The 26,523-nt window shown below is 38.6% G+C and overlaps 1 protein-coding gene across 3 annotated transcripts in view; it reads left to right on the plus strand.

Moving 5' to 3' along the window:
• Syne1 (spectrin repeat containing nuclear envelope protein 1) overlaps positions 1-26,523 on the plus strand; it is a 478,529-nt gene that overhangs the window by 109,514 nt on the left and 342,492 nt on the right. For 2 of the 3 annotated variants that reach the window (XM_076926750.1, XM_076926751.1), the window contains exons 6-13: positions 182-202; positions 680-772; positions 2,158-2,336; positions 6,784-6,980; positions 9,810-9,919; positions 19,024-19,131; positions 23,349-23,486; positions 24,643-24,807. In XM_076926750.1, the coding sequence (XP_076782865.1) occupies positions 182-202; positions 680-772; positions 2,158-2,336; positions 6,784-6,980; positions 9,810-9,919; positions 19,024-19,131; positions 23,349-23,486; positions 24,643-24,807 (1,011 nt within the window). Of the gene's footprint in view, positions 1-181; positions 203-679; positions 773-2,157; positions 2,337-6,783; positions 6,981-9,809; positions 9,920-14,270; positions 14,322-19,023; positions 19,132-23,348; positions 23,487-24,642; positions 24,808-26,523 lie in introns of all 3 variants that reach the window. The other variant, XM_076926749.1, reaches the window with a different exon arrangement.

Consider the following 26,523-nt stretch of genomic DNA (forward strand, 5'->3'; position numbering starts at 1 on the left):
CTCTACTCTCAAAGCTCTATGTTTTCACCCCAGGGAGCTAATGATCTCTGTCCCTTCTCTCCTTAAACCCAGCCCCCGCGGATGTGCTAACTGGTCTACCCTTTGTTCCCACTGACAACTGAAAGATGTTGTAGTTTGTTTCTGTGCACACATTATCTTCTCTTTTTGTTTTTCATGTCAGTCCATGTACAGAGGATCACCGGTTAGTACACATTTTAGAGTTTTCAACTGCTGACTTTTATAGGTAAAGGAGGTCCTAAACTTCTATGCTATTTGGTAAAAAGCATCAAAGTAAATGTATCATTTAACGCTACCTACCATGGTTTCTTTTGCTTTAGTCAACTTCTAAATATATAAAGAATAAGTGTTTTCTGGGTTTGACTTTTTTTTGTTGGCAATTCCCTGCATGGTGCTATGCTGTTATGTTTTTCTAACTTTAAAGGAAATAAAAATTTGAGGTCAACTTTATATTTGTTTTCAGTTTGTAAGTTTAACAAATGCCCCTGAATTTTTCATAAACCTGTGTGCCCCTTTGTCTGTATGACTTGCCTTTTTATTTTTGTGTGCCAGTACATAGGCATGACCAAATACTATTGTTATATAACATCTTAATTATTACATGGTTAAATGAGTCACAATATTCTGGTAAATTATGAGCACAGCTTTTCTTTTTAAACAGATTAAATTAGTCAACATCAATGCTACTGATATTGCTGATGGCCGACCGTCAATCGTTCTTGGGCTGATGTGGACCATCATCCTGTATTTCCAGGTATTGTATTATATTTGGTCTTGTGTCTGATATGACATCAAAGAGGGAGGGGGTGGCAGATGTTCATAATGCCCTTTTTCCACACCATTTGGTTGAACCTTGACCCAGCAGATCTGTGACCCCTCCCCACATTCATATTTTAAAGCAAAATTTTCTGTTTCTCCCACTCAAGAGTGTCATGTGTGAGCCCTCTACTCTTAGAACAGCAGAGGAGCCAATCTGAAATGTAGACATGCCACAGTGGACATATGAGAGGCATACAAGCAGCTCAGGAAAATGTTGTTTTATATTTACCTGGGTAAGGAATAGTGTAGCTGCCTGCAGCCACGAGTAACCGGGTTCTCCTTGTTCTAAGTTCTGTTAAATGCTGTTGGGAGAAATTAACCTGCCTTTGTCTTAGAGTAAGTAATCACTAGTTTTACTTTATTACTTATACCAATCTCTTTTTCATCGGTGTAATAAAACAACTGAGGCGGCTCTGTTTATAAAGAACAGAACAGCATGTGGCAGCTTTGGGTAGGGATCCTTGGCTTCATCACACCATGGCCAGTGACATCATGGCAGGGGCATGAACAGGAAAGAAAATTGACATGATGAGAGAAGCCATAGAGACAAGAGAGGCACAAGGCTTACACTCTTAGAACTAACCCTAAGACTCACCAGCTCCTTCCCAATGTGGCTCCCCCAGTGGTTTCTTCAAGTATCTACCACTGAATTCGACCCCGGGAGAATAAGAAGGAGAGAAACACTCCAAATTGTCTTTGGACCTCCACGTGCATACCAGGGTGCACTCTGAGTGTGGTAAAAACTGAAACAGTCCCTCTCATTATCACCACACAGAGACAAATCTTTTAGCCTTAAAGGAACAGCTCAATCTATAGCATTAACCTATCCACTCAGCTAGTCAATATTTATAGAAATAAACATTGAATAAATATAGAAAAATAAGTATCTTACACAGAGAAGTGTGTAAGATACACAGAGCAAGGCAATAGGGGGGACAAGAAAGACGAGAAGGGTTGGAGAGATGGCTCAGTGGTTAAGAGCACTTGCTGCTCCTCTAGAGGACCAGGGTTCAGCTCCCAGCTCCCACATGCCTGGCCTTCTCTGTCCTCCACAGACACACATGGTGCATGTACATACATGCAGACAAAACACTCATACACCCAAAATAAAGTAAATAGGCCTTTAAAAAGTATTTTCTTTCTTTCTTTCTTTCTTTCTTTTTTAAATAAAGGCTAAGATACCAACCATAACCTATAAGAACTAATTTTTTTCTGGGGTATATAGGATGCTAAGATTGGTCATTCTCCACTGGGACATAAGTTCTGAGAAAAGACAAGCAAGGGTCACCTGGACTGTTTTCTGCTTGCTCACAAACACAGATAGAAGAGTTGACCAGCAACCTACCACAGCTGCAGTCTCTGTCGAGCAGTGCTTCCTCTGTGGACAGCATGGTCAGCACCGAGACTGCTAGCCCACCAAGCAAACGTAAGGTAGCCACCAAGATCCAGGGAAATGCCAAGAAGACTCTGTTAAAGTGGGTCCAGCACACAGCAGGCAAGTAAGTGCCAGTGGTTTGCTTAACCTGAAACACAGTATTGGTCTTGATGCCAGTTTAATGCTCTTATCACTTCTCATGGTTTCGAAGTTGGAAGAGACATTTGTGTGAGCAGCCTTGCTTCAAGCATTGCTTCATTCTCCTCTAATTTAAATTAGAAACACACACGTGATGCCCAGATGGCACAACCAATAAAATCACTTGCTTGGAAGCCTGATGACCTGAGTTCGATCCCGGGAAAATAAGAAGGAGAGAAACATTCCAAATTGTCTTTAGACTTCCACGTGCATACTAGGGTGCCCTCTGAGTATGGTAAAAACAAACATAAAATCACCACTCATACTCCAGAAAAGCACTGTAATAAAATTAATTCTTTCTTCATTTATGTGATTAAGCCTGATGAATAAAATTGATTTATCACCTACCTTTGATTCATAGCATGAAGGCTAATTCTAATTAGGCCACTGTTCTGAATTTCTACTCTCATTTAAAAGGTTGCAAAAAGTTCATATGTGGTTATCCATTCATTAAATAATTGTGTTCTAATTAATGGCAATGTAAGCTTAGGGTCAGATCCTGGGGGAGCAGGGACCTAGCATTTTCAGAAACTTCCTAGACACTTTCCTCCCTGTTTTGCTACTTTGGTGTTTATCTGGAGCACGGAATTCTCTATCAACTCTAGCATTATTATATGCAACCTAAATTTACATAGGTCCATATTTTTATTAGCATGGATAGAAATTAAGTATTCTCAGGATCTTCTTTTAGCAGATTTCATGGGGTTTGATGGTTGTGACTGTTTTGTGGTCTGATGATATTGGGGATAAGTTTCTTCACATAAAAATCATATTTTCATTTCTTCTTCTTCAATGGCACAGAAAACTATTTCATTTTCTCCCAGGTTTGCTTGCGTAAAGGCCAATTTGAATCCAATTATCTACTTCTGGAACATAGTTATAAACAAGGCCTTATTCTGAAATATTGAGGCACTAAATATAGGGAACTCATTTTTTTTTAAATGTTCAAAGAGCAAAATTGAGCAGGGAGAAACTGAACAGAGAGGATGTAATTAATATTAGCAATGTGTGTGGGTTTGATTAGCTTTTAAAGTGTGTTGGTGGTTTTCTAATTTGGGAGTCTATGATTCAAGATGTCGTCAGAAATATTTCCAAAAGCAAAGTTTTGCTTTTCTTTATAGTCTATAGTAGAAATTAAATTTGGAAGCCCTCCTACATGACTTATGCATTACTTAATTGGAACCATATTAGGTACCCTTGCAACTACTGCAGTCTTACTGGACAGGGAGCAGACACAGCCTAGGCAAGCTGGTGGTCTCGTGCTTGTATTCACTATGATCTGCTTGTATAATGGATGCTGGCATGAATACGGACGTTGTGGCACCTCAAGGTTATGCCTACAACTTATGTACTGATATCAATGAAAATTTTACTTTTCTTGGCTTGTCTTTAAACATATATATATATATATATATATATATATATATATATATATACGCACATATACACATATGCACATATACACACATACAGATGAAACTGGGAGCCTGAGATTTCTCTACTCATTAATGTATTACTAAGGTTTATCTCATGTATCTGCATGAACATGGATGGAAAGTGACTCTTCTGTGCTGTGAAAATTCTTTAAGAACGTATGTTACCAATACACTGTCCAATTGCCAGTAGTTTCTAACAATTTCCTTTTATGCTATCCCAGCATGTGCTTTTACATTTCTTACCAGACATAGACTGTTGACTTTAGATTACTCCATCCTCATTTCAGCATATGAATGACAATGTCCCTAAAATTATCAAGTCAGTAATTGCTGGTCTCTGTCTTCACACAGACTTTAAAAGTACACAAAAGTAAATGACAAAAGTCTTCTAGAATTAGAGACAACTAAGCCCTTCAGGTTTTTAACAAGTTTCACAAATATTTTCATAAATAAAAGCATTGAATCATAGCATTGGTGTGTTATTGCTAACTAAGATTGGGGCCAATATTAATAATAAAATAAAAAAATGAAGATGTGTACATCCAGATTAACACAAAGTAGTTCCAAGAAAATTTATAGTACAGGTCAAAAAAAATCCTTGAACTGGACACATTTGTCCCTTCTTTGAGTGTGTATCTAAGTTTTCTTTGTGTTTCTGTATAAAATTTATAAGTGATAAAGTTGAGGTGAAACCAAAATTATTTTAGAGAGACAAGATAATAGTTTTGACTAATGAAAAATGATGTACATACCTTTTTATGCACACATGCATTTTTTATATTTTTCAACAAACAGAAAAAATACACTGATATTTTCAATTACTCTATGATAGTAAATATTTAAGGAAATCATACATGTTTCATTTGAATAGTATAAGCCCAAGAAAGTCAGAAAAAGTTAATTATATGGTGACTATTCAATATCTTGCTTACATATTCTGTTATTGCAAACGTACTCTGTTAAAGACTAATTTGTTGTCACCTAAAGACTCAAATACTTAACATTAGAAATATGAGCAAAAGCAGAATGTAATGAGGAAGAAAAGATGGAGAGATATATTCAAATGAACAGATACAGGGATGGAGTGTAGGGGGTATCAGATGTCTGCTGAAAAACATCACATATACATTGGGAAGGTAGAAACTCCTAATTAGTTAAATGACTATTCAAATCTGCTTTATATTTACAAAAGCCTTAGCAGATAGTTTTACCATATTTATTTTATAGTAAACAGTTGTTCAAGGTGCTACTTTTAGCACTTACATTTTTTAAGATTTATTTATTTATTATATATGAGTACACTGTTGCTGTCTTCAATCACACCAGAAGAGGGCATCAGATCCCATTACAGATGGTTGTGAGCCATCATGTGGTTGCCTGGAATTGAACTCAGTACCTCTAGAAGAGCAGTCAGTGCTCTTAACCACTGAGCCATCTCTCCAGCCTCTAGCACTTATAGTTTTACAGTGTACACTGACGCAAGTATGTTTGAGAACCAAGTTTGTATTTTTCAGGCTGTGATTGGAGGACACTTACCAACTTTTATCAAGTTACCCATGAGTGTTTCACAGTATATTTTTCATGGAAACCCGAGAACCTGCTAAAATCTAAATGGTGTTTCTGTTTCATTTAGAAACATCTATAAAGCTAACAGAATAATTTTTTTTTAATTCAAATTCATTAAGTGTGTGTGTGTGTGTGTGTGTGTGTGTGTGTGTGTGTGTTTGAGACAGAGAAGAGTTGGTTATGGCACTGCATGCATATGGAAACCTGAGAATAACCCTAGGCATGTGAATCTCTCCCTCGTGGGATCAAACTCAGCTTGGTGGTCTGGCTTTTACTGCAAGCGCTCTTACCAGCTTAGCCATTTCACTGGCCCGCTGAGACTAAGTTTTCAGAAAAGAAACTACGGAAGGTTTTATTTGCTCAGTGTGACCTAAGCACTGTTGTCTGTAGCTTTTACCCTGAGCCATGGGGTTCTTCTGCCCATGTTCAGTATCATCTCTGACGTTCTCTTCCTGAACTCCCGTTATACTTGGTAAGTTACACACAGGCAGAGCTTCTCACTGCAAAATTGCGCTGCTTTTATTTTTAATAAGAAAATGTTATCACCAGCCTGAGTGACTGCCTTAGTTAGAACTGGTTTTGCATCAAATTTATCACCAAAGAAAAAAGATTCACCACTAGGACTTTTCTCTAAATAAAATTTAAAAAAAAAAAAAAGGCGTCTGCAAACCATTTGATTAGTGGAGTAAGTGCTATATAATGTAGTCAATGTGATTGCATTGCATTGATTTGCATATGCAAATGCATGATTTGTATATGTGCTGTCTTGATTTGCATATGTGCTGCATCAATTTGTATATGTGCTACATTGATTTGCATGTGTGACTGCATTGATTTGTCTGTACATTCATTCTATAATGTACTTAGACACATCATCTCAATCTGTTAAAACCTGTGCTCCCAGGACAAAGTGAGACTTTCTATTTTACATCTTAATATTTTTCCCTTTTAGAAATTCTTTTCACACATATTAATATAATTCTATTTGCATTACAAAAGCAAGAATAAAGTATGTTTTAAATGTCTGTAATAATAATATAAAAATATTGTTAAAAAATACAAAATGGTAATAGTCACCTCCAATCCAGCCTTTTGGAAGTGTGAGACAAGAAAATTGGCAGGTCCAAACTGGACTACTTAGTAAGATTCTCTCAAGAAAAATTAAGAAAAGAAGAAAGGAAAAGAGGGAAGGAAAGGAAAGAAAAATATATCATTAAAATTTGTTCATCTTAATAACTTTAAAAATTTTGATTGATATAACATGTCTTTGATTGACATAGTACATCTCTGGGTTTTGTTCGAAACCATAAAATGCTGGGCTGGTGTTATCAGTTCAGACTGTGACATTGTTTTCTGTGTTTTCACAACAAGGCAGATGGGAATAGAAGTGAAAGACTTCGGGAAGAGTTGGAGAACTGGCCTGGCCTTTCATTCTGTCATTCATGCTATCCGGCCTGAGCTGGTAGACCTGGAGAAGGTGAAGAGAAGATCTAACAGAGAGAACCTGGAGGATGCCTTCACGATCGCTGAAACACAACTGGGCATCCCCAGACTGCTTGACCCCGAAGGTACATGGAATGATCCTACTGGCATATGTAGGGCATAGCCTGTATGCTTGTACCAGATCCACACATTTCAAGACTTTTGAGATTCTATTAAGAAACAGGGCACTGAAGAGTGCACAGTGGAATAATGGAATGAAAAGTTCCTAATGTCTATTTGTCATTCTATTGGGGAATAGACTGTGTTGTCAATACTTCAAACACCTCTTTGCCATTGGCATACCAGCCTCATGAACAGAACTTAAAATAGCCTGTTGATGGCTCTAAATTCAGATTTCTCAAATACCCCCAAAGATCAGGCAGCTCTGAAGCCTCAGCATAGTTTCTTTGAGCAGTGGAAGGTGGATAATGCAGAGGCACAGATGATTAAAGTGCCAAGAATCAATGTTAGTAAAGCCTGCCCCCAACCCCCATCACCACACAAATGGGGCATCTGTATCCTCCCCACTTCCCCAGGGATAAGAGAACATGCAGAAGAGATGGCAGAAACCTTGTGAGAGTCAGTCGTTGGGGAGAATAGGAGTGAGCAGTGCCTTTTAGAGCGACAGAACCACTGTACTCATAACAACAGCCGTGCTTGGGTTGTCTGCGCAAGAGCAGAGCAGTCACCATTGTAGCATTGAGAAGGATGGAATTCATGAATGTCATCCAAAGCTGAGAAGTTATGAACAACTGATGGCTTCTGGAGATGGAGAATCACTTTTTTTAAGGGTGGAGCTTCTGGTAGGTCAATCATGCTCCTGTAGATAGCTCTACACCAGGAATACATGGGCAGTAAAAATTGATCTGGTAGGTTACTTTTTTAAGGGACATGAAGTTTGAAGGTAGGGAGGTAGGAGTGGATCTGGAAGGTATTGGAGTTTGAATATGTTTAAATTATATTGTATGAAATTCTCAAATATTATTTTTTTAAAAGATATTTTGCTGAAAGGTTTTCGTGGTACATGTGTGAGGGAGGAGAGCTGTGACAGGTTAAAAGAATTGCCTATAAACCACCAAAGCCTTGAAGAAATGGAAGTTCAGAAAAGAAAAATCAGAAAAGAAGGGGTAGCATTTAGGAGAACTAAGTCCCCACTGATCAGCAAAGTTTACGAGGGGGACTCATATTCATCATTCCATTTGTTTGGTACATGATTGGAAAGGCTGGCCATTCAAAGACATTTTAAAAATAGACTTGGTTCTTTCAAGCCTCCAAAGACAATTGACACTTATTGATGCATTCAATAAGTGTTAATAAAAAAAAGTAAGTTGTTTATTACAGTGAATTAAAAACATCAAAGTAGGTTATCCAACTGCTATAGATAATTTCTTATTTGGCTGGGCAATTATGGACTTTCTACTAATTAATGTATACATGTAAACAGTCAATTAAAATTTGCTACACATGAGATTTCAGAATGAGCTCATGTCTCTACAACACAATTTCCTTGCATTTCCACACAGAGACCTGTATGGGCTCCTTCTGAGATGTGAGGCCCAGAAAAATCCTTGGTTGAGTGAAGGAGCTAGATTAAAATAGAATGATACCCATGATAGTAGCTTGCATACATACATTTATACACACACATAATGAACGGAATTTTAGGTATCAATAAATTACACATTACATGTTAACACAGAGTCATCAAATGTATTATATCACGGGGCTGGAGAGATGGCTCAGTGGTTAAGAGCACTGACTGCTCTTCCAGAGGTCCTGAGTTCAATTCCCAGCAACCACATGGTGGCTCACAACCATCTGCAATTAGATCTGACGCCCTCTTCTGGCTTGCCTGAAGACAACTACAGTGTACTCATATATGTAAAATAAATAAATAAAATTAAAAAAATGTATTATACCACAGCATATGTCATATATTACATATAGATTTTCTTTCTCTTTTCATATTTCTTAAAGTAATTTTACTCTCTCTTCACATTGCATCTTCTACATAATGGATCTTGACATTGTAACATTTACATTTAAGGCAGCCCAGGGATTCCAGATCTTTTAATCCCTTAGCAACTCATGGGAGTCATGTCACTTTTAGATCCTACATCCATGCCCCTCGAAATGATATCTCAAATCTAAAGGGGTCTTTGAAAGTAATGAGTTAGTTTCATATTTGATTGTGGCATTTGGAGCTTGTTCTGTTTGCTTCTGGCTGCATACATTGCTTTGCAATACACACTTAGTTACATTTGAGCGATTTAGGGAGCTCCGCTACCCCATTTATAATTATTGAATATGTAAACATTGTTTGCCTGACTTATGCTGGTTTTGCATGAATATCAGTAGCTTCAGTATCCATGATGATTGAAATGCTTTAAGGCTGTCTCTCGTCTAAGTCACTGTAATTTGGAGCATCCCCCAGTAAAGAAGCTGTCTGAGAAATCAGATACAGTAAAATGTATTAGGATAGATTATTTGTTATGGGCAAGAATATTTATGACTATGCAAGCCATCATGAGTGTTACATATGTGGACATTTTGACTCCACATACTCACTAAGATACTCGGCTTGACATGTTATTGCATGCTTATTAACTGACACCGTGCCTAAGTAATCATGCAGAACTTTTGATGAATTTAATTTTTTAAATTCATCAAAATTTGTCTTGAAATGACCTACAAGGGGAATGTGCTGCTTTTCCAAAAGCTCTCTTAAAAAATGTCACTTCTAAGTGTGATGAAATTTCCACTCAGTATCATCCAGACTAACCTGTTCTTACTAATAATTTTGTTTTCTGCCTGGTTCAGGATGGGAGTTTGAGGCACAGCAGCTACATTTCAAAACTTATATTAATAAACATCTGAAGGGTGAATTAACTTATATTTGAGTTTTATCTTTACAGATGTGGATGTGGACAAGCCAGATGAGAAGTCTATTATGACTTACGTGGCCCAGTTCCTAACACAATACCCCGATATTCATGGTGCAGGCTGCGACGTGCAAGAGAATGATGTAGGTATTTGTTGTCTCTAAATTGAGGGTCCCTCCATGATGAGAGCACACACTGATGCATGCATACTGTTTTTAAGAAGCTAAGCAGACTGAACTGTAGTCTGAGTCTAAGGCTGTAAAGATAGTTGCGACTAAGTAAGAAATAGATATTGTATATGGGATAGGATTAGCAAAGATTTCTCATGTTCTTATAACAGGTGCATCAGAGAGAACATTGCCAGTAATAAACACTGTAATTACATTGAAATTAAGGGGAAGCATCAGTTTAAGAATCTAATAGATCACATCAAGTGTATACCTAGTCTGCAAGCTCCTTCTACTTAATCTGCTGCAATGTAATTTAAAATTTCAAAGTTTATGTATCTAGTCATAGCAAACCCAGAAATAAGGCATAATTCACACAAATTCTAATTTCTCATTGTGATTAGATTTTTTTCAGCCTTCAATAGTTTAAATGACATTTTCACCTCTCAACATGCTCAGATGACCTATGGTCACTGTCATAAAATGTAAAATCTTGGACAAAAAGAAAATGTATTTAACCTTCTAGATACAATCTGTTCTAGAAATTGCAAACCAAGTAATATGTTGTTATTAATTCCAAACATATTTGTGTTATACCATTTTACAAAAAAGTCACAGTGCCCATACAACTTTAGTTATTTTTCTGTAAATATATATTTTAAAAAACCCTGTGCAGGTCACTGCATGCATGCACAATAATCTAATTGTATAAACTTAAACATTACAAGTTTACAATTAACTATGACAAATAACAGAATGAAATTTTCTTATAAGATTATTTCTTAGGAGTGCAATTCCTATTCTCATTTGAATTTCAAATTGTCAGTGGCGTTTGAAGTCTTGTTCAAGCTTCCGGGAAGAATGCCTATTCCAGTTGGCAGTTTATTCAGCACAGCAGATGCCTTCTTTCTGAGGAGATAAACAGAGATGGACACAATGTTCTAATGTTCTGATACTTGAATTTGTATTGCATTCTTTTCAACTACAGCATAACGGATTTGCCACAAAGTTTCCATTTTAAGGCTAAATGCTTCAGGGTAAATAATGAATGCATTTCCAAGACGCCTTGGTCTTCATTTCCCAGATCTCAATTTCAGTTTGGGAGCTGTTGGAGAATATAAAGAAACAAATTTAAGCAAGTAAACAATGAATATATTTTCCATTACATATAAATAAATAAAGAAACAAACAAACAAATAATCAAAGCTTATAGACAGGTCCAAGAAAGAAATAGTAAGGGAGCAGAAGTTAAGTTTGCAACAACAGGTATTGTGCTGAAAGATCAAGTCAGTGATTCAGGATAGGATGGAGAAAAGCTGCAGTTTGTTTCGGGATGCTCATGGGCCAAGTTAATAGAGTGGATGGTAGAATTGTGGTGTCTAGAACTATAGATTAGGAAATCTTTTGTTCTTGTTCTTTGCATCATCCAGGAAGAGACTGATTACTAGAGTTTATTGTGATTATAAAGCAAATGTCACCGAGAGGCAGAGGAAAGGCTCAAATGAAAGCTGTGCACTTGCTAGGGCAGCTCCTCTAGCTTTTGATGGTAAACCTGGACTTGCAAGTTGCTGTGTGGGTGAGGAATTTTATTTAAAGTACAGGATTCCCACACAACACAGGTTTCCAGCTTGCTTTGGTATGTTCCCCGGGTGCATTTATGAGTGATCTGGGTTGTCAATTTTTCCTGTGGGTATGTCTCTGATAAGAACTGTCTTTTTGGGTGTGAGCTGAAGAGGAATGCAACTCCATAGGAAGAACAACAATATCAACTAACCAGACACACCCCCTACACCCCCCCCCCCCCCCAGAGTTCCCAGGGACTAAACCATCAATCAAAGAGTACACATGGAGGGACCCATGGTTCCAGCAGCATGTGTAGAAGAGGATGGCCTTATCTGGCATCAGTAGGAAGGGATGCCCTTGCTTCTGTAGAGGCTTGATGCCCCAGCCTAGGGGGATGTGAGGGCAGTGAGGCAGGAGTAGGTGGGTGAGTAGGGGAGCACCCTCACAGAGGCAGAGGGAAGGAAGATGGGATAGGGGGTTTGCAGAGGGGAAACTGGGAAGGGGTATAACATTTGACATGTAAATAAATAAAATAACCAATTTTTTTTTTTTTAAAAAAACTGTCTTTTTAGACAGGATGACGAGATAAATGTATACTTACAGTTAGAAAATTTATAAATAAATTGTATTTACAGAACATATATTAATATTCTATATGTTACATATATTATATGCGTGTGAGCATGTATGTGTATGGGGATATTTATGCCTATGCTTACTTTTTTACCTATTACATGGCATTCCATGGGCTAGAGACATCTGATGATCAAAAGATGATGCCCCTGACCAAGAGCATAAGGCAAACATTTTTAGAGACAAGAAACACACACACACACACACACACACACATACACACACGTACACAGGACATACACAATTAGAAAACATTCACAAAGGACACACAGACACAGAAAACCCACAAAGAAGACACACACAGAGGTTACACACTTTTTTTTTTTTAGTTTGCTTCACTAAAGAAACCTCAATATTAAGAGATTAACAATATAAATTTAGATTATTTAAAAATATTTTCCTCATTCCTTTTTTCCCTTTTTTTTATTGGATATTATGTTTACATTTCAGATTTTATCCCCTCACCCCATTCCCCCCACCACCTAGGAACCTCCTATCCCATCCCCCCTCCTCCTGCCTCCACAAGGGTGTTCCCCCACCACCTACCCCCCACTCCCACCTCCCCACCCTTGAATTCCTCCCTGCTCAGTGTTCAACCTTGATGGGACCAAGGATCTCCTCTCCCACCCATGCCCGACAAGGCCATCCTCCCCTAGTAGGAAGACTTGGATGGCATCTTCCAGGTCATCTTAAAATTAAAATTAAGAAAATGTTTTTATAAATGTTTTAGAAAATGTTTTATAGGGGCTGGAGAGATGGCTCAGTGGTTAGGAGCACTGGCTGCTCTCCCAGAGGTCCTGAGTTCAATTCCCAGCAACCACATAGTGGCTCACAACCATCTGTAATGGAATCTGATGCCCTCTTCTGGTGTGTCTGAACACAGCTACAGTGTACTCACATACATAAAATAAATGTCTTTAAAAAAAAAAAGAAAAAAGAAAATATTTTATAAACTTTGTCCTTGGCTTTGGGATTTTATATGTAGAAAATAAGCATATAATGCTGAATATTTTAATAATTAAAATATATTTTAAAGCTTGTATTTGTCAATAATGTTAAGGTGCATAATGGAGTGAACAAACTTTGCAGATTTTTACTGGTGTCTGTATTAGAGTAACATGTGCAGCCTCGTCAGAGCCTTTGGTATTAGTTTACTTGGGTCGTAGCAAATTTCTTAGTCTGTTTTTAGAGAATGCCAGATCATTTTTTCTATATTTGATTTCTATGTCCTCTCTATGATGCTATTTAAATGAAATATGTTATGGATGCAATATATATATATATATATATATATATATATATATATATATATATATATATATCCAGTGGGTTGGCACAGTGGTAAAGAAGCCTGCCAAGCCTGATGATCTGAGGTCAGATCTCCTGGGTAGGAGAGAACTGACTCCTGCAAATTGTCCTCTGACCTCCACACATGCCATGGAAGCACTCCTCACCTAATGCTTACACAGGCACTAAGTAGGTAAAATATAAATACATGCATATACATACATATACATGCCCACATACATAGATATGATATTTACTATTAATATATATTATATAAATATAATTCATTTATATATAAATTTTCTGACTGGAAGTATTCATTTCCATTCTTCGGACAATAACACCAATGAAGAAACTTTTCCATGTAAGATATTCCTTGGGCAATTTGTACTCAGTCATAAATGAATAAAATAGGCCGGTTGACACAGTCAACTGTCTAATAAACTTTGTCATTTTTTTTCCATTCAGAATATTACTGACTTCCCTCAAAGGGTAAGCACAGTCTTAACCGTGGTCCCAACAAAGAGATGCATATCCTATCAGTGTATAATAAGTGTCTATATAATCTTTCCTTATATATTTCACGCACAGTATTTGAAATTATTTTAAAGCAAGTTTACAAATTATATGTATTGCCACACATGAATATTTCAAATTCAAATAAAACGTCACTGTTCAGCTAATTTCAGTGGCTTGGTAGAAGCTATCAAAGCATTATAAGTCATTTTATGTCTTAAATAATTGTCTACCAATGGAACAGATGCCTGTCCAATGAGTTTCATCTTTTCTTATACAATTTTGCTCCTGATTTACATTAAGTGTCTATATATTTTCATATTGTTAGGAAATATTTCCAGTTTATCCATCTTTTGCAAATTATATACAAAACTCTAAGGTAAGATTTAAGGAGTCTTAAACACTCTTTGCTCCTTCGCTTCTGCATCATTCATTTGCATGTATTTTTCATGCACACATTCCTTTTAACATCTTCATGTCAATTCCTTTACTGTCTAACTTGACAAATAATATTGTCTGTGAAACTAGACATTAGTGCTAACCTAAGCCCACTAACTGTTAACTACAACATGGTATCAAATGCTGGACTTAATAGCACCCCTAGAGAGAGATGTATAATGACTGTCTTGGGTTTTTCTCAGTGATGTAGACAAGTAGAAGTCAAGTGAGATTACTATTACGAAATCTTAAGCTAGTAGACAGAAAACCACTGAAAAGGGAGTTTCAGTGTGTCCTTGGTCTGCACTTCTTCATATGTTCTTGGACCAATACTGGGTCAGGGGGCTCAGCAAAGTCCATATATGTAGTAAGTGCTTCGAAGTATTTGCAGAATGAATGTTTTAAATTCTTGTTCATGTGAAAGTTGTTGAGTGCTTAGCCTACCTTGTAACTTTCCATATATCTTTATATATAACGCCTAGGTCCTAAACTTAGACCAACACACATTAGAAAGCTATAAGTAGTTAATCTTATATCAAATATTAAATTACTTTGAATGCTGTTGGGAGCTGACTCATAGCAGAAAGCGGCTATCAGCTTTGCAGCCATCTTGAGCCATATACCCTGACATGAGACTTGTTTTTCAACAGCCTACAACAGCTGAAGCACACTCTGATATCCCACATATCTTGTTTTGCTGTTTAGTGCCCCCAGCTGCAAGGCGCACGTGGTAGCCACGCCTGCAAGTCACATGGTGCATGTGTTATCTACGTGCTATCCAGGCCATACATGCCTGTAAGGTGCACATGGTATCCAAGCCTCCAAGGTGCACGGAGCACGTGCTATCCACGCTATCCACGCCTGTAAGGCTTACATCATATCCACACCTGTAAGGCAGGTGATATCCACGCACCTACAAGGCATGTGGCAAAAGCGTATAAATACCCCGGATTTCCCTTCAATAAACGAGACTTGATCAGAACCTCTGTCTTGTCTCCATTCTTTGCATCTCTTCCCGTTTATCCCCACTCTTTCTCTTGCTAGACCCTGACCCGCAGACCTAAGTGGCAGAGCGGTCCAGGACATTTTGGCCCCCAAGCGTGGAGCGGAGAGGGCCGCAACATTTTGGCCGCCCAAAGTGGGGCAGCTCGGGCCTCAACAGAATGCCTGATCCATGCAACATAACTTTTTGCCTATGTAAACATGACACAAAAACATTAACGTGTCTTTGTGTTTGAAAGATAGATAGAGATGAAGGGAATTCTCATAGTTTACCTGCTTGGTATGATGTGTTGGGTGTGAAGTACCACCCCTCAGCAGGCAAACAGAACTCTGTGTCTTTTAAAAGCATGCTAAAATGACCATTTGAAGAAAAGCTACCCAGCCAATAGTTTCTGAGACTCCTGGTATTGTATTGAGCTTCACTTCCCTCTTACAAAGAGAAATGGTGAGTGTAAACATGTTTGCATCTCTCTTTTCGGGTGGTTTGTCTCTTCCCTACCATTATCGGGGGGCTGCCGGAGAGCCCCTAATGCAGTTATTTCTGAGCATAATCCTCAGATGATTCGTGAAGGAATTTCAATTAGTAACATGCAGCTGCTCTTAGGCCCAGTTCCCAGTGTGTGTCAGAAGCAGAGAGGTTGACAAGATACCTGCCACAGAAGGCTGATAGTGGCATTCACAGCTCACTGTGGCAGAGGCCAGGGAAGATGAGTGGCCACTCTGACCTCTCCTTCCCAGGAGACAGACTAGGGGCATTTGCCCTGTGAGGCCATGGCTGTGTAGTCATCACTAGTTCATTTGTGAGCAGGAAAGCTACCCAATAAGAAAAGGTGACCTTTGATTGCATTCACCTGCTCTTTCAAAAGAACATTACGGGGAAGAAGATGAGGCTTTATAGTCTGGCCTGTTTCAGTGTTTTCATAATAAATACACTACCAAGTAATCATTATTCCATACTCATCTGTTGAAAGACACTGAGTGCCAAGACCCACACTAGTTGCTAGAGATTAAAAAAAAAAATATGTCAGACATCCAGATAGATGGTTATAGGGCCTGAGGTTGCTTCAGGCTTGTAGAGGAGAGTCCTCTGTGTGTCTCTGCAGGTTGCTAACCAGCAGCCACAGGCCCACCTGAACATCTGTTTGTGATAACAATTCTTGGGTCTTTCCCACATCTATTGAGCCAGGAAGTGTGTGTTGAGTAGTGAGCAAGTTGAGTGTGTGCTTGTCATCCATCCAGGTTGTCCCAATCCCTCCAGGTGAGTGTAAGACTGTTGACATGTTAAGATGGAACTAGCATAGACGACGCCTAGCTCAAGCCGGGAAAAACTTGTCAGAGAAGATCTCAGAAAAGGGAGAATAAGTATTCAGGCAAAAGATAACCTCATCTACAAGACCTGATGATGAACCAAGTCACGAATCATACCAATGCTGTGTGTTTTTCCCTGTCCTGGGTGTGCAACAGTAGGTAACCTCAAGTTATTGCGCAAACCATAGAAAGGGTGTACAATGGATAAGTCAAGCCAGGGAGATGCTGTCATTGAAAGCCATGTACAAGAGAACAGAAAAAAAAAAAAACCCATGTGAAATCCGTGTCTATTTACCTTGGCATTCATATAAGTAATAAAATCCCAGGAAAATTACAATTTTTACTTCATGGGTACTGGGTTGTTTCTGCTTTTATTTTTGGATCTGAGTAAATAAATGAAAGCTGGACATTTAATTATGAAGATGAATTGATAAAGCTGTAGTAGGAGACAGACAGCAAGAAAAACAATACTGAACAGCCTAAGTGTGTTTCCTATGTATATAGTAAATACCGTAATAGCATACTTAAAAGAGCAATATGCATGATTTGTCTAATGTTACCACGATGACAGGCAATTCTTTCTTTCTTTCTTTTTTTTTTTTTTTTTGAGCAAAGTAGCTGATTAGCTGTTTAATGTGTATTTAAACATGCGTTTAAACATATATTTCCATACATAAAAAACCTTAGTTATCTTTATTTGAACAGGGTATTTTTTTTATTTTATTTACATTTCAGATGCCATCCCCTTTCCCCATTGCCCCTCCCTAGAAAACCCCTATCCCATGCCCCCTTTTCCTTTTTGCTTTTATACAATTTTTTTTCTTATTTTATTTTATTTACATTTAAGATGCCATCCACTTTCCCCATTTCCCCTCCCTAGAAAACCCCTGTCCCATGCCCCCCCTTTCCTTTTTGCTTTTATACAATTTTTTTAAAATGTTAATCAAAGGCTTTATAAGTTTGGTAATGCTCAATCGGAAGCGTAACCCAATACCCAACCTAGATATAAAAACTATCTTTGACTGGTGGAGACCTGTGAACATCTGCCTCCATGCCCCCTCTCTCTTTCTCTCTCTCATCGCCTAGCTTCTCCTCTCCTTCATCTTCTCTCCTTACTCCATCTCTTCCTCTCAATACTCCTTCCCACTTAGCTCCTCCTACATATCACTCTTCCTGTTAAAGTAAAACTTTTCTCTCAAAATACAATTAGAGCATACTTATTCCTAATTGTACCAGTGAGGTACAAGATAGTCCTAATACCCAGTCCATCATTTTGTTGACTAACCAGAACCTCTGTCATCTCTTCTAACTAAAACACTTACTTTTGATCCTGGCTTTATTTTATTTATTTTATTGATTGATTGATTGATTGATTGATTGATTGATTTGGCTTTAGAATGAATGTTAGCTGAAAACTATCTACTCAGATCTTTTCTCTCATAGTAAATAGCCAGGATTGGCTATGAGACTATGGGTCTTCAACCCCGTCAGAAATCCAGAATGAGTGAGTTAACTATAATTGTGGGAAGCACTAAACGTAGCTTCTAAAACTTAGCCAATTTATAGAGACCGCTGAACACCTGAGACGCCCCTATACTACCGAACGTTCGAGCATCAAATCTTCAGCCTTCTGGCCCAGAGTCATCTGACAGACCTTAGTGATGCAGGATTATTAAGGGCTGATTACTCTGTCTAGGCAGATATAATCAGTCGACTATTCATGACAGGCAATTCTTGACAAACAAAATTTACCCCATCCACAGCAGACCCTTGGGTTATCTACACCCATGCTTTATTTTTTAAAGAATCAAACATTTATTTTATGTACACGGTAGCTGTCTTCAGACACACCAAAAGAGAGCATCAGATCCATTACAGATAATTGTGAGCCACCATGTGGTTGCTGGGAATTTAATTCAAGACCTCTGGAAGAGCAGTCAGAGCTTTTAACCACTGAGCCATCTCTCCAGCCCAACATTAAAATTTTGGGAAGCAACCCTCAGGCTTATGTCTCTGCTCCAGATATCACTGGTTTTTAGTACAGTTTGGATGCAAGGTGTTCTGTTTTGAGCACGTTTTCCCTTATCAACAAGTTAGTGGGGTGACTTAAACTAACACTAACTTTCCTTAATGATGATGAGGAAACAGAAGGAAGATAATCTTAGTATTTAAGAAGGTTTTATCTGGAATAAGTTTTGTTTCTTATACTGAAGAAAGATGTACAATAAGGAGAAGAGGCTTTTCAGAAACACCTGGTGTGTACTGAATACTAATTATAAGCCGGGGTTAATTTTACGGTTACCAATAACATTCCATTGCTTCTTGGCTTCCAGAGGGATGACAGACTAATTCTGAAGGAAACGAAAGTTTGGATAGAACAATTTGAGAGAGATTTGACAAGAGCACAGATGACAGAGTCAAATCTGCAGGACAAATACCAGGTAAGTGTGGGACAGAGATTTAGATTTTCTAAAGTTTTTCATTGGACGAGATGAAGATAAGTTACATAATATATGTCTAATCTTCCAAATTATATTAGTGAGGAAATTCTTTAAATAAGTAACACACACTATTTTAAGTTTGAAAAGAACAGTACGATGGCAGCAGGTAGTCTTAAGTTACACTACAGCCTCAGTACAGAGGACTGAGGTGTCATCATATTTGACAGCTCAATCTTTTACACAGAACAAAAACACAAGGCCATCGTTTACAAAGACCTTTTGGGCTTACAGATGTCAGCTGACATAGCAGTCCACTAAAAGAAGTAGCTAACTTGACACCAGGGGAAAACCACTTAAATAAATGGAATTTAAGAAAGAATTGCAACATGTGTATTTGCCAAGGGTCCCCGGACGGAAGGAGTTTTAACTGTGACCGGTCCTGCTTAAGACAGTTGCCCTTGAGCTGACGTCAGAGAGCTGTGTCCAGTCTCCTTACAACTCCATGAGCTGAATTTCTGTTTTTTAATTTACACTTCCCAGAAGATCTTGTAACAGAAGGTTTTTCCCATTAAAGAGTTGTGACTTCTTTCCTGGGGAGCTGCCATTTTCCTCCTGTTTCAAATTCCACTTCATTTTAGTGGGCAAGCTAAATGTAACACATGTCAAGAAACAATCTGTCACATCCTCCACCCTGTTACATTTCAGTCATTCCCCCCACCACCACCTTATTTTTCTACCAAAAAGTTATAGTGTTACAGTGACCTGAGCCATCCAACATGATAGGTGATAAAGTACTTCATGATGAGAATAAACTCATATAAATATACCTAAATTCAGATGGTCACGCCATCTTTGTTTTTTTTTTTTTAACTTGGAAAAACAATAAATTTGTGCCTAGTTTCCATGGATTCCTTTGCTTTAAAATTCAATATAATCTTCTTATTCCCCGACCCCCAAAACTTGCAGTAATGCCCTTCAGTGTAAAACAATTAGTCCAGGAAACTGATAACAAAGGACAGAAACAGGGTAGATGCTTGTTTATGTTTGTTTGTGAGTTTTAGCTGTAGCACAAGCCATGAAGGTTAAATTGCAAGAAATGAAGCTTCCTACAGGAGCAGGTGTTATTCTATGAGAGGAAAAGAGTGAATCAGAAAAACAAAACAAAACAGAGTAAGACATGAGGAGAACGTGTCCTGCACACAGGAGCAGCAGCCTCTGGGGAAAACTCTCATTCCCATCCACATTATGTAATCCGTATTTTCTTCGTTCAGCTCATCAGAGGTAACACAGCTCCAGTTTTCCCACACACAGAATTCCGTGGGACAGAATTGACTTGTGCATTTTGGTATCTTCCGCATTTCATGAGTTTACAGTCAAATATGAGTTCAACTCCCCCCAGCGTTCTTCAAGGGAATTTGCATGTTTATCACTGAAATTCTTTCCAGAATCTGCTGAACTCTGTATGGCTTTCCCCTGGCTCTGTAATCTAACTGTGCATCTTAATGGCACTTCCAATTCAAAACTGGATGTGGAGTCCTGTTTGAGATGTGCAAATTTATAGTGAACCATTATTTTCAATTCATATATAGGAATAGAATTACTTTGTATATGTGCTAGTTTATTATAAGAAAACGTGCAACTTAAGAGTGGCTATTTTTATGGTTGTATCAAGTCTATGGTTAGGTCTAAATGATGAGTTTTAAATATTCTGTGGCATACTTAAGAATTTTATGGCATAAAATTAAGTGATTATTACATAAACAATAAGGCCTCAAAGTAAGCCTCTTTACACAGAATTGCTTAAATGTTAATCTAGGTATGTTTAATTCAGAATTAGTTGACATGTAAGATAAATAATAACATTATAATATATAACATGATGTATTATAAATAATAACATTTATTGAAAAATCAACTATTTTGGTTATTAGTATATATAAACTCATAATTGTATTTGACTTTGCTTTTCTAACAAACATGAACTGGTTCATAAATTACTTCACTAGAATTAGTCTTTTTTAATGTTTTAAATTTGCTTTTAAGTAACAGTTTTACTCTTTAAAAGTTTTGTGCATCACACAGTATATATTCATCCACCACTACGTTCTCTCAACTTTTCCCAGTTCCCTGCACCCCATTGCACTCCACCTTCGTGTCCTCTTTTATTCGTTACTGTTATTGTTTATTACTGTTAACCCCTTGATTCTAGTTAGTGCTAACTCTAGGTGTGTGTGTGTGACCACAAACTGGAGCAAAAGCAACTACCAGCTGCCAGTCACAAGTAAGATGACTCTCCCTCCCCTAGTAGCTATTACTGGTCACTAGTTCTTCAGCTAAGGTTGGGGCTCAGGTGCCTGTCTCCCATCCATGCTGAAAGTCTCAATGGCTTGATGTTTGTGCAGGTAACCATAGCTACAGCCAGTCAGTAAGTACAGCAACATGCCATGTCCAGACATGAGCACTCCACAAACTTCTTTTCACATCCACCAGCTATTTCATGCTCCTCCCTCTTTGGTGAAGTTCTCTGGTCCTTGGATGGCTAACATGGATGATAAAGCTGTTCATGTAGATGACCCACGAACAGCAGAACACTCAGAATTGCTTATACCCATCACTGTAACCAGTCATGAATCTCTCCATTAGCCACAAACCACTGGAAAAAGAAGCTTCTTTGTAAAATTGAGAGCAACCCAGAACTACAGGCAAATACGTAAAACATTAGAACTCAATTTGACAGCAGGTCCATTTAGCAAAAATCTACCCAGCCAGCTCTATAATCTTCACAGTCATAGTATTTTGACTATTTTTATAGTAAGAGACATGAGATCCCTCCTGTAGAGTGGACACAATCAGGAACCACAGCATGCCATTGCCACATCAGTGGTACACCAGTGGGCACATCAGTGGACACACCAGTGGGCACATCAGTGGGCACTCCAGTGGGCACACCAGTGGGCACTCCAGTGGGCACATCAGTATTGCAGAGTGCAGCATTCAGCACTGGATAAGGCCACTGATGTCTTTTTTCCTCAGCAGCCTTCATAGTACCCATTAGCACTGTGTAAGCGAGACAGTAGAGTTTCCTGATCAGTGTTAGGTTGACTTCTGTATGTCCTGTGGCCAAAGTTCGTGGTGTCTTCAGCAATAGGGTATGACCATCTAGTTACGGCGAACAAACAAAACAGCAGGTATAGCCTGTGTTGGTTTGAGTGCCGTAACTCATGCGGAGGTAGCTTATGCATGACAAATTTAGACATTCATTTTGCAACCCATGCCTTCTGGGTACAGCATTGTCTACCTACGCAGGTTACTTCTGGTCAAAGTCCCTTTTATATCTGTGTGTAAAATATATCTATATACTATATATGTTTATATATGTGTGTGTATTTATATATGATATTTCAAACTAGGAGATTTTCATAAGACTTCATCATGTATCTTTAGTTTTGGCTAAACCACACCCTACTTTTTCCTCTCCCTAAAACCTCTTTCCCAATGTAGCCCTTTGACCTTTGTCTCTAATTGAACTGGAGGTGTGTGGAAAATCACAGGCTTTCATATACCTTTTGCATATACCTTTCATTTTAGTTAAGTCTTCCCCTAATACATCACTGTCTTGTTCCACACCCTCTTCCATGCTTGATCAACTCCCAATAGTTTCCTCTCTACATTCATTCTGCACATGCTATACTACCCCACCCATAGGCATCTGCCTTCAGTGCCTGATTTCTAGGTCCCAGGCTTCCACGTGGATTTTAGGTTAAATATACAAAACCAAATATTTAAATGGAAGATACATATGTGCAAGAGATTTCCCCACATTTGCTCTTCTGGGTCTGGTGAACTCAATCAGTATTAATTTATTCTTTCCAGTTTCATCTATTTCTATGCAGACTTCATAATTTCTGTTTCTAGGCATTAGTCCTGCTTTCGCTTTTTTATCTCCGTCAAATCACTTATGGGATGCCTAATTGTGTGTGTGTGTGTGTGTGTGTGTGTGTGTGTGTGTGTGTAGATAGATCCAGAGGGGTATGTAGATACTACCTAACATGGTCAAGGTCTTAGGCAGAGTCAGTATCATAACTGCTGCTGGTAACATTACCAACAACACAGTGGAGTGCTCTCCAAAGGTAAAGGACTGTTACCTAGGAGTTATGATTTACTTTGCTTTTGCTTTTGGGGACTCATGGCTGTACTGTTTCTGTTTTCTCTTTTAGTCATTTAAGCACTTCAGAGTTCAATATGAAATGAAAAGGAAACAGGTGGAACATATAATACAGCCATTGCAAAGAGACGGCAAACTGACGCTCGACCAAGCCTTGGTCAAGCAATGCTGGGAGAGAGTGTCATCCAGGGTACGTTAATTTCATTTGGATTTGTGTGTCTTCACCAAGCTGCATTTCATCATCTTTCACACGGTGTTATTGCACCAGATGCTGCAGCCTCTGGTTGAGGCTGGAAAGGGTTAACCGTGGGAGCTCATCTTCCCTCTGGTTCCACTTCCTTGGCCATTTCTGGGTATGCTTGCTCTGGCAGGTCCTTTCTTGCTTCCCCATTCTGAACGTGAGTGCCATCAGCTGGGGGACAGACAGAACTGAAAGACTCCTGACTTCTGTCTTTTTCCAGACCTTACTTCCCTGTTGTTTAGAAAACTAACAAACGTTTGCCTTAGAGACTTCCTGGAATAGCAACACTTCTCATAATCTGTAGTCTTGTTTTGTGAGCAGCCAAGAAGCAAGCTCATGTGTCACTGGAGCACCTCTGATCGGCTGTTCATCCGTAAATGTGAAGAAAAAGCTGTTTGATCTAGTTAACACCCTTCGTCAGACCTTAACCTTAGAGATTTCTAAGCTCTGAATATCTTCTAGCATTAACAGAAATATTTGACTTGAATTTACCATGTTATTTAATTTGATAATGCCACGTTTCCTACAAACTTTATCAAGAAATAGGATGTTTTCTCAGCTGGAATTTCTGTAGACCAGGAAATGGTACTTGAGAATGTGGGGAAATGGAAGAAATAGAGAAAAATGGGTTTCTGGACAGAATGGGCATTGGCTCAACTGGTAAAAGTTCTTACCACACAAGCTTAAAGGCCCCTATGAAAAGCTGAATACACTAATGGAAATCTGGAATTCTAGTGAATGAAAGCACTTACTGCAAGAGCCTGACAACCCACATCCAATTTCTAGAACCTGAATGAGCACATCTGTAATTCTCACAGAACTGTCATTTAAAACTTGCCTGGGAAGTGGCTTGCATGGAGCACAGAGATACAGCTATACTCTCTCAGAGTTGGGATTGATTACGAGCAAGTGACACCCACTCCAGGGTCCTGTGTGGGTCCTGAGAATCGAATTTGGGTCCTTGCACTTATGTGGTGAGCACTTGCCTCTGAGCTATTTTCCCAGACCTCGTTTGAGTCTTCTGTAAAATTTTCTTTAAAGTTCATTTAGAGGAAGTTTTAGGAATCGTCTTCTATACAAGAGACATTCTATTCTTCTGTTTCAGCTCTTCGATTGGCACATACAACTGGATAAATCTCTTCCTGCACCTCTGGGCACTATAGGTGCTTGGCTATACAGGGCAGAGGTGGCCCTGAGAGAAGAGATCACCGTTCAGCAGGTCCATGAAGAAACAGCAAACACAATCCAACGGAAACTTGAGCAGCATAAGGTAAAACCATGCTCAGAGACTGTTTTAATTACCTTTCTATTGTCCTGACAAAACATCATGAATAAGGTGAATTACCAAAGAAAGCATTTACTTTGGTGCTCCCTGTTTCAGAATGGTTAGTCTCCATGCAAGGGGAAACATGGCAACAGGAGAGAGGAATGGTGCTGTAACAGTAGCTGAGAGCTTCCATCTGATCCAGCAGGAAGGAGAGGGAAAGAACTAATGGAGAGGGATGAGCTTCTGAAATTTCAAAGTCCAACCAATGACACACCTCCAACGAGGCCATAATCCCAATCCTTCCCAAACAGTTCTACTAACAAGGGACCAGGGATTCGAATACATGAGCCTATAGGGACCGTCCTCATTCAAACCACCATAGAAACTTTTCCAGTATGACAGTACTGAAGTCCCTGGAGATGCATCCTCATCAGAACCTGCACCAGTGTGCCCCTCTAAGCATCCATCCCATGTGGTTCACATACTTCCATCCATCCTATATGGTTCACATACTTTCTCTTTGGAGGTACTCTAATCTGTGTTTTCCTGGCTTATCCCCATCCTGACAATTTCAGTGCACTCATTTCATAAGCTATTTCCCAATAACGCTAGGATGGATTTTTGTATCTGCAGCCATCACTATTCCTGTTGCTATAGGTTCTGTTTTTATAGAAAAGATAAGCTTACAGACAATATGACTTTATATCATAATAGGGTTGACAATCGGCTCTATACTTCACATCCACATTCTTCCTCAAAGGATGATAGATAAATAAAAGCTTCCAGTCCTGGTGCTTTGGTTGTACACGGGGAGTAGAGGCTCGAGATATATAGTTAAGGACTTCAATGACCTACAAGTCATGTGTGTGGTTAGTCTGTGACTGTTGTCAAATGTTTTGTAATGATCCAGGCTTAACTCATTAAACATGCTATTTTTGATTGACAGAACATTAAGGCAACAATGCACTCTTTACCCCTTTGTTCTGTCAGTGCTTTGGTTTTTAGCATATATATGAAAACAAGCTGATACATAGAGATTTCTCCTCATACAGTTGTCAAAAAGTCCATTTTCTGACAAATATTTGATGTATTTTTAGTTACCTGAAGGTAATACTCTTACCTGTTTTAGAAAACTCAAAAAACAAATTCATGGTATGTTGGCCTTATGCTTCTGAGACCTTGGTTTTGGAATTCCTGACGCATAGATAAAGTTCATGCCATCTGAACTCAGTAGACAGGATCCAAGGCTAGCCCATCAAGCATTCTGACATTGCCACATTGCACAGCCAATCACAGATGTCACCGTCACTTGCCTCCAGTTACACTTATGCTTTCCTGAGATATGCTCAGTGCCTGCAAATTTTCATGTTTTTAAATTTTCTTAAGGTTTACTTTAAGTGATGTGATTATTGTATATATGTACAGGTCTTGTTGTGATGTAGCAATATGAGACAGTCAACTCTAGCTTAGTGTATCCACCTCCTTATAAATTTCTTTATGACTATTTTCTATCACATTCAGTGATTATGAGTATGTGTTATTGCAAGTGTGTCACAGTGTTGAGATGGGGACACCTGAGCTTGCCCCCTCTTTAAGTGAAACCTTGCCCTTTTTAATACAACCTTACTGTCCCTATCCATTCTCTTTCTCTGGTTCTGGTCACACCTGGTCACCAGCACACTCCTCTCTGTTCCTCTGACTTTAACATTTTAGATTTGA

This window comes from Arvicanthis niloticus, chromosome 28, assembly GCF_011762505.2.
Source record: "Arvicanthis niloticus isolate mArvNil1 chromosome 28, mArvNil1.pat.X, whole genome shotgun sequence".
NCBI classification, from domain to species: domain Eukaryota; kingdom Metazoa; phylum Chordata; class Mammalia; order Rodentia; family Muridae; genus Arvicanthis; species Arvicanthis niloticus.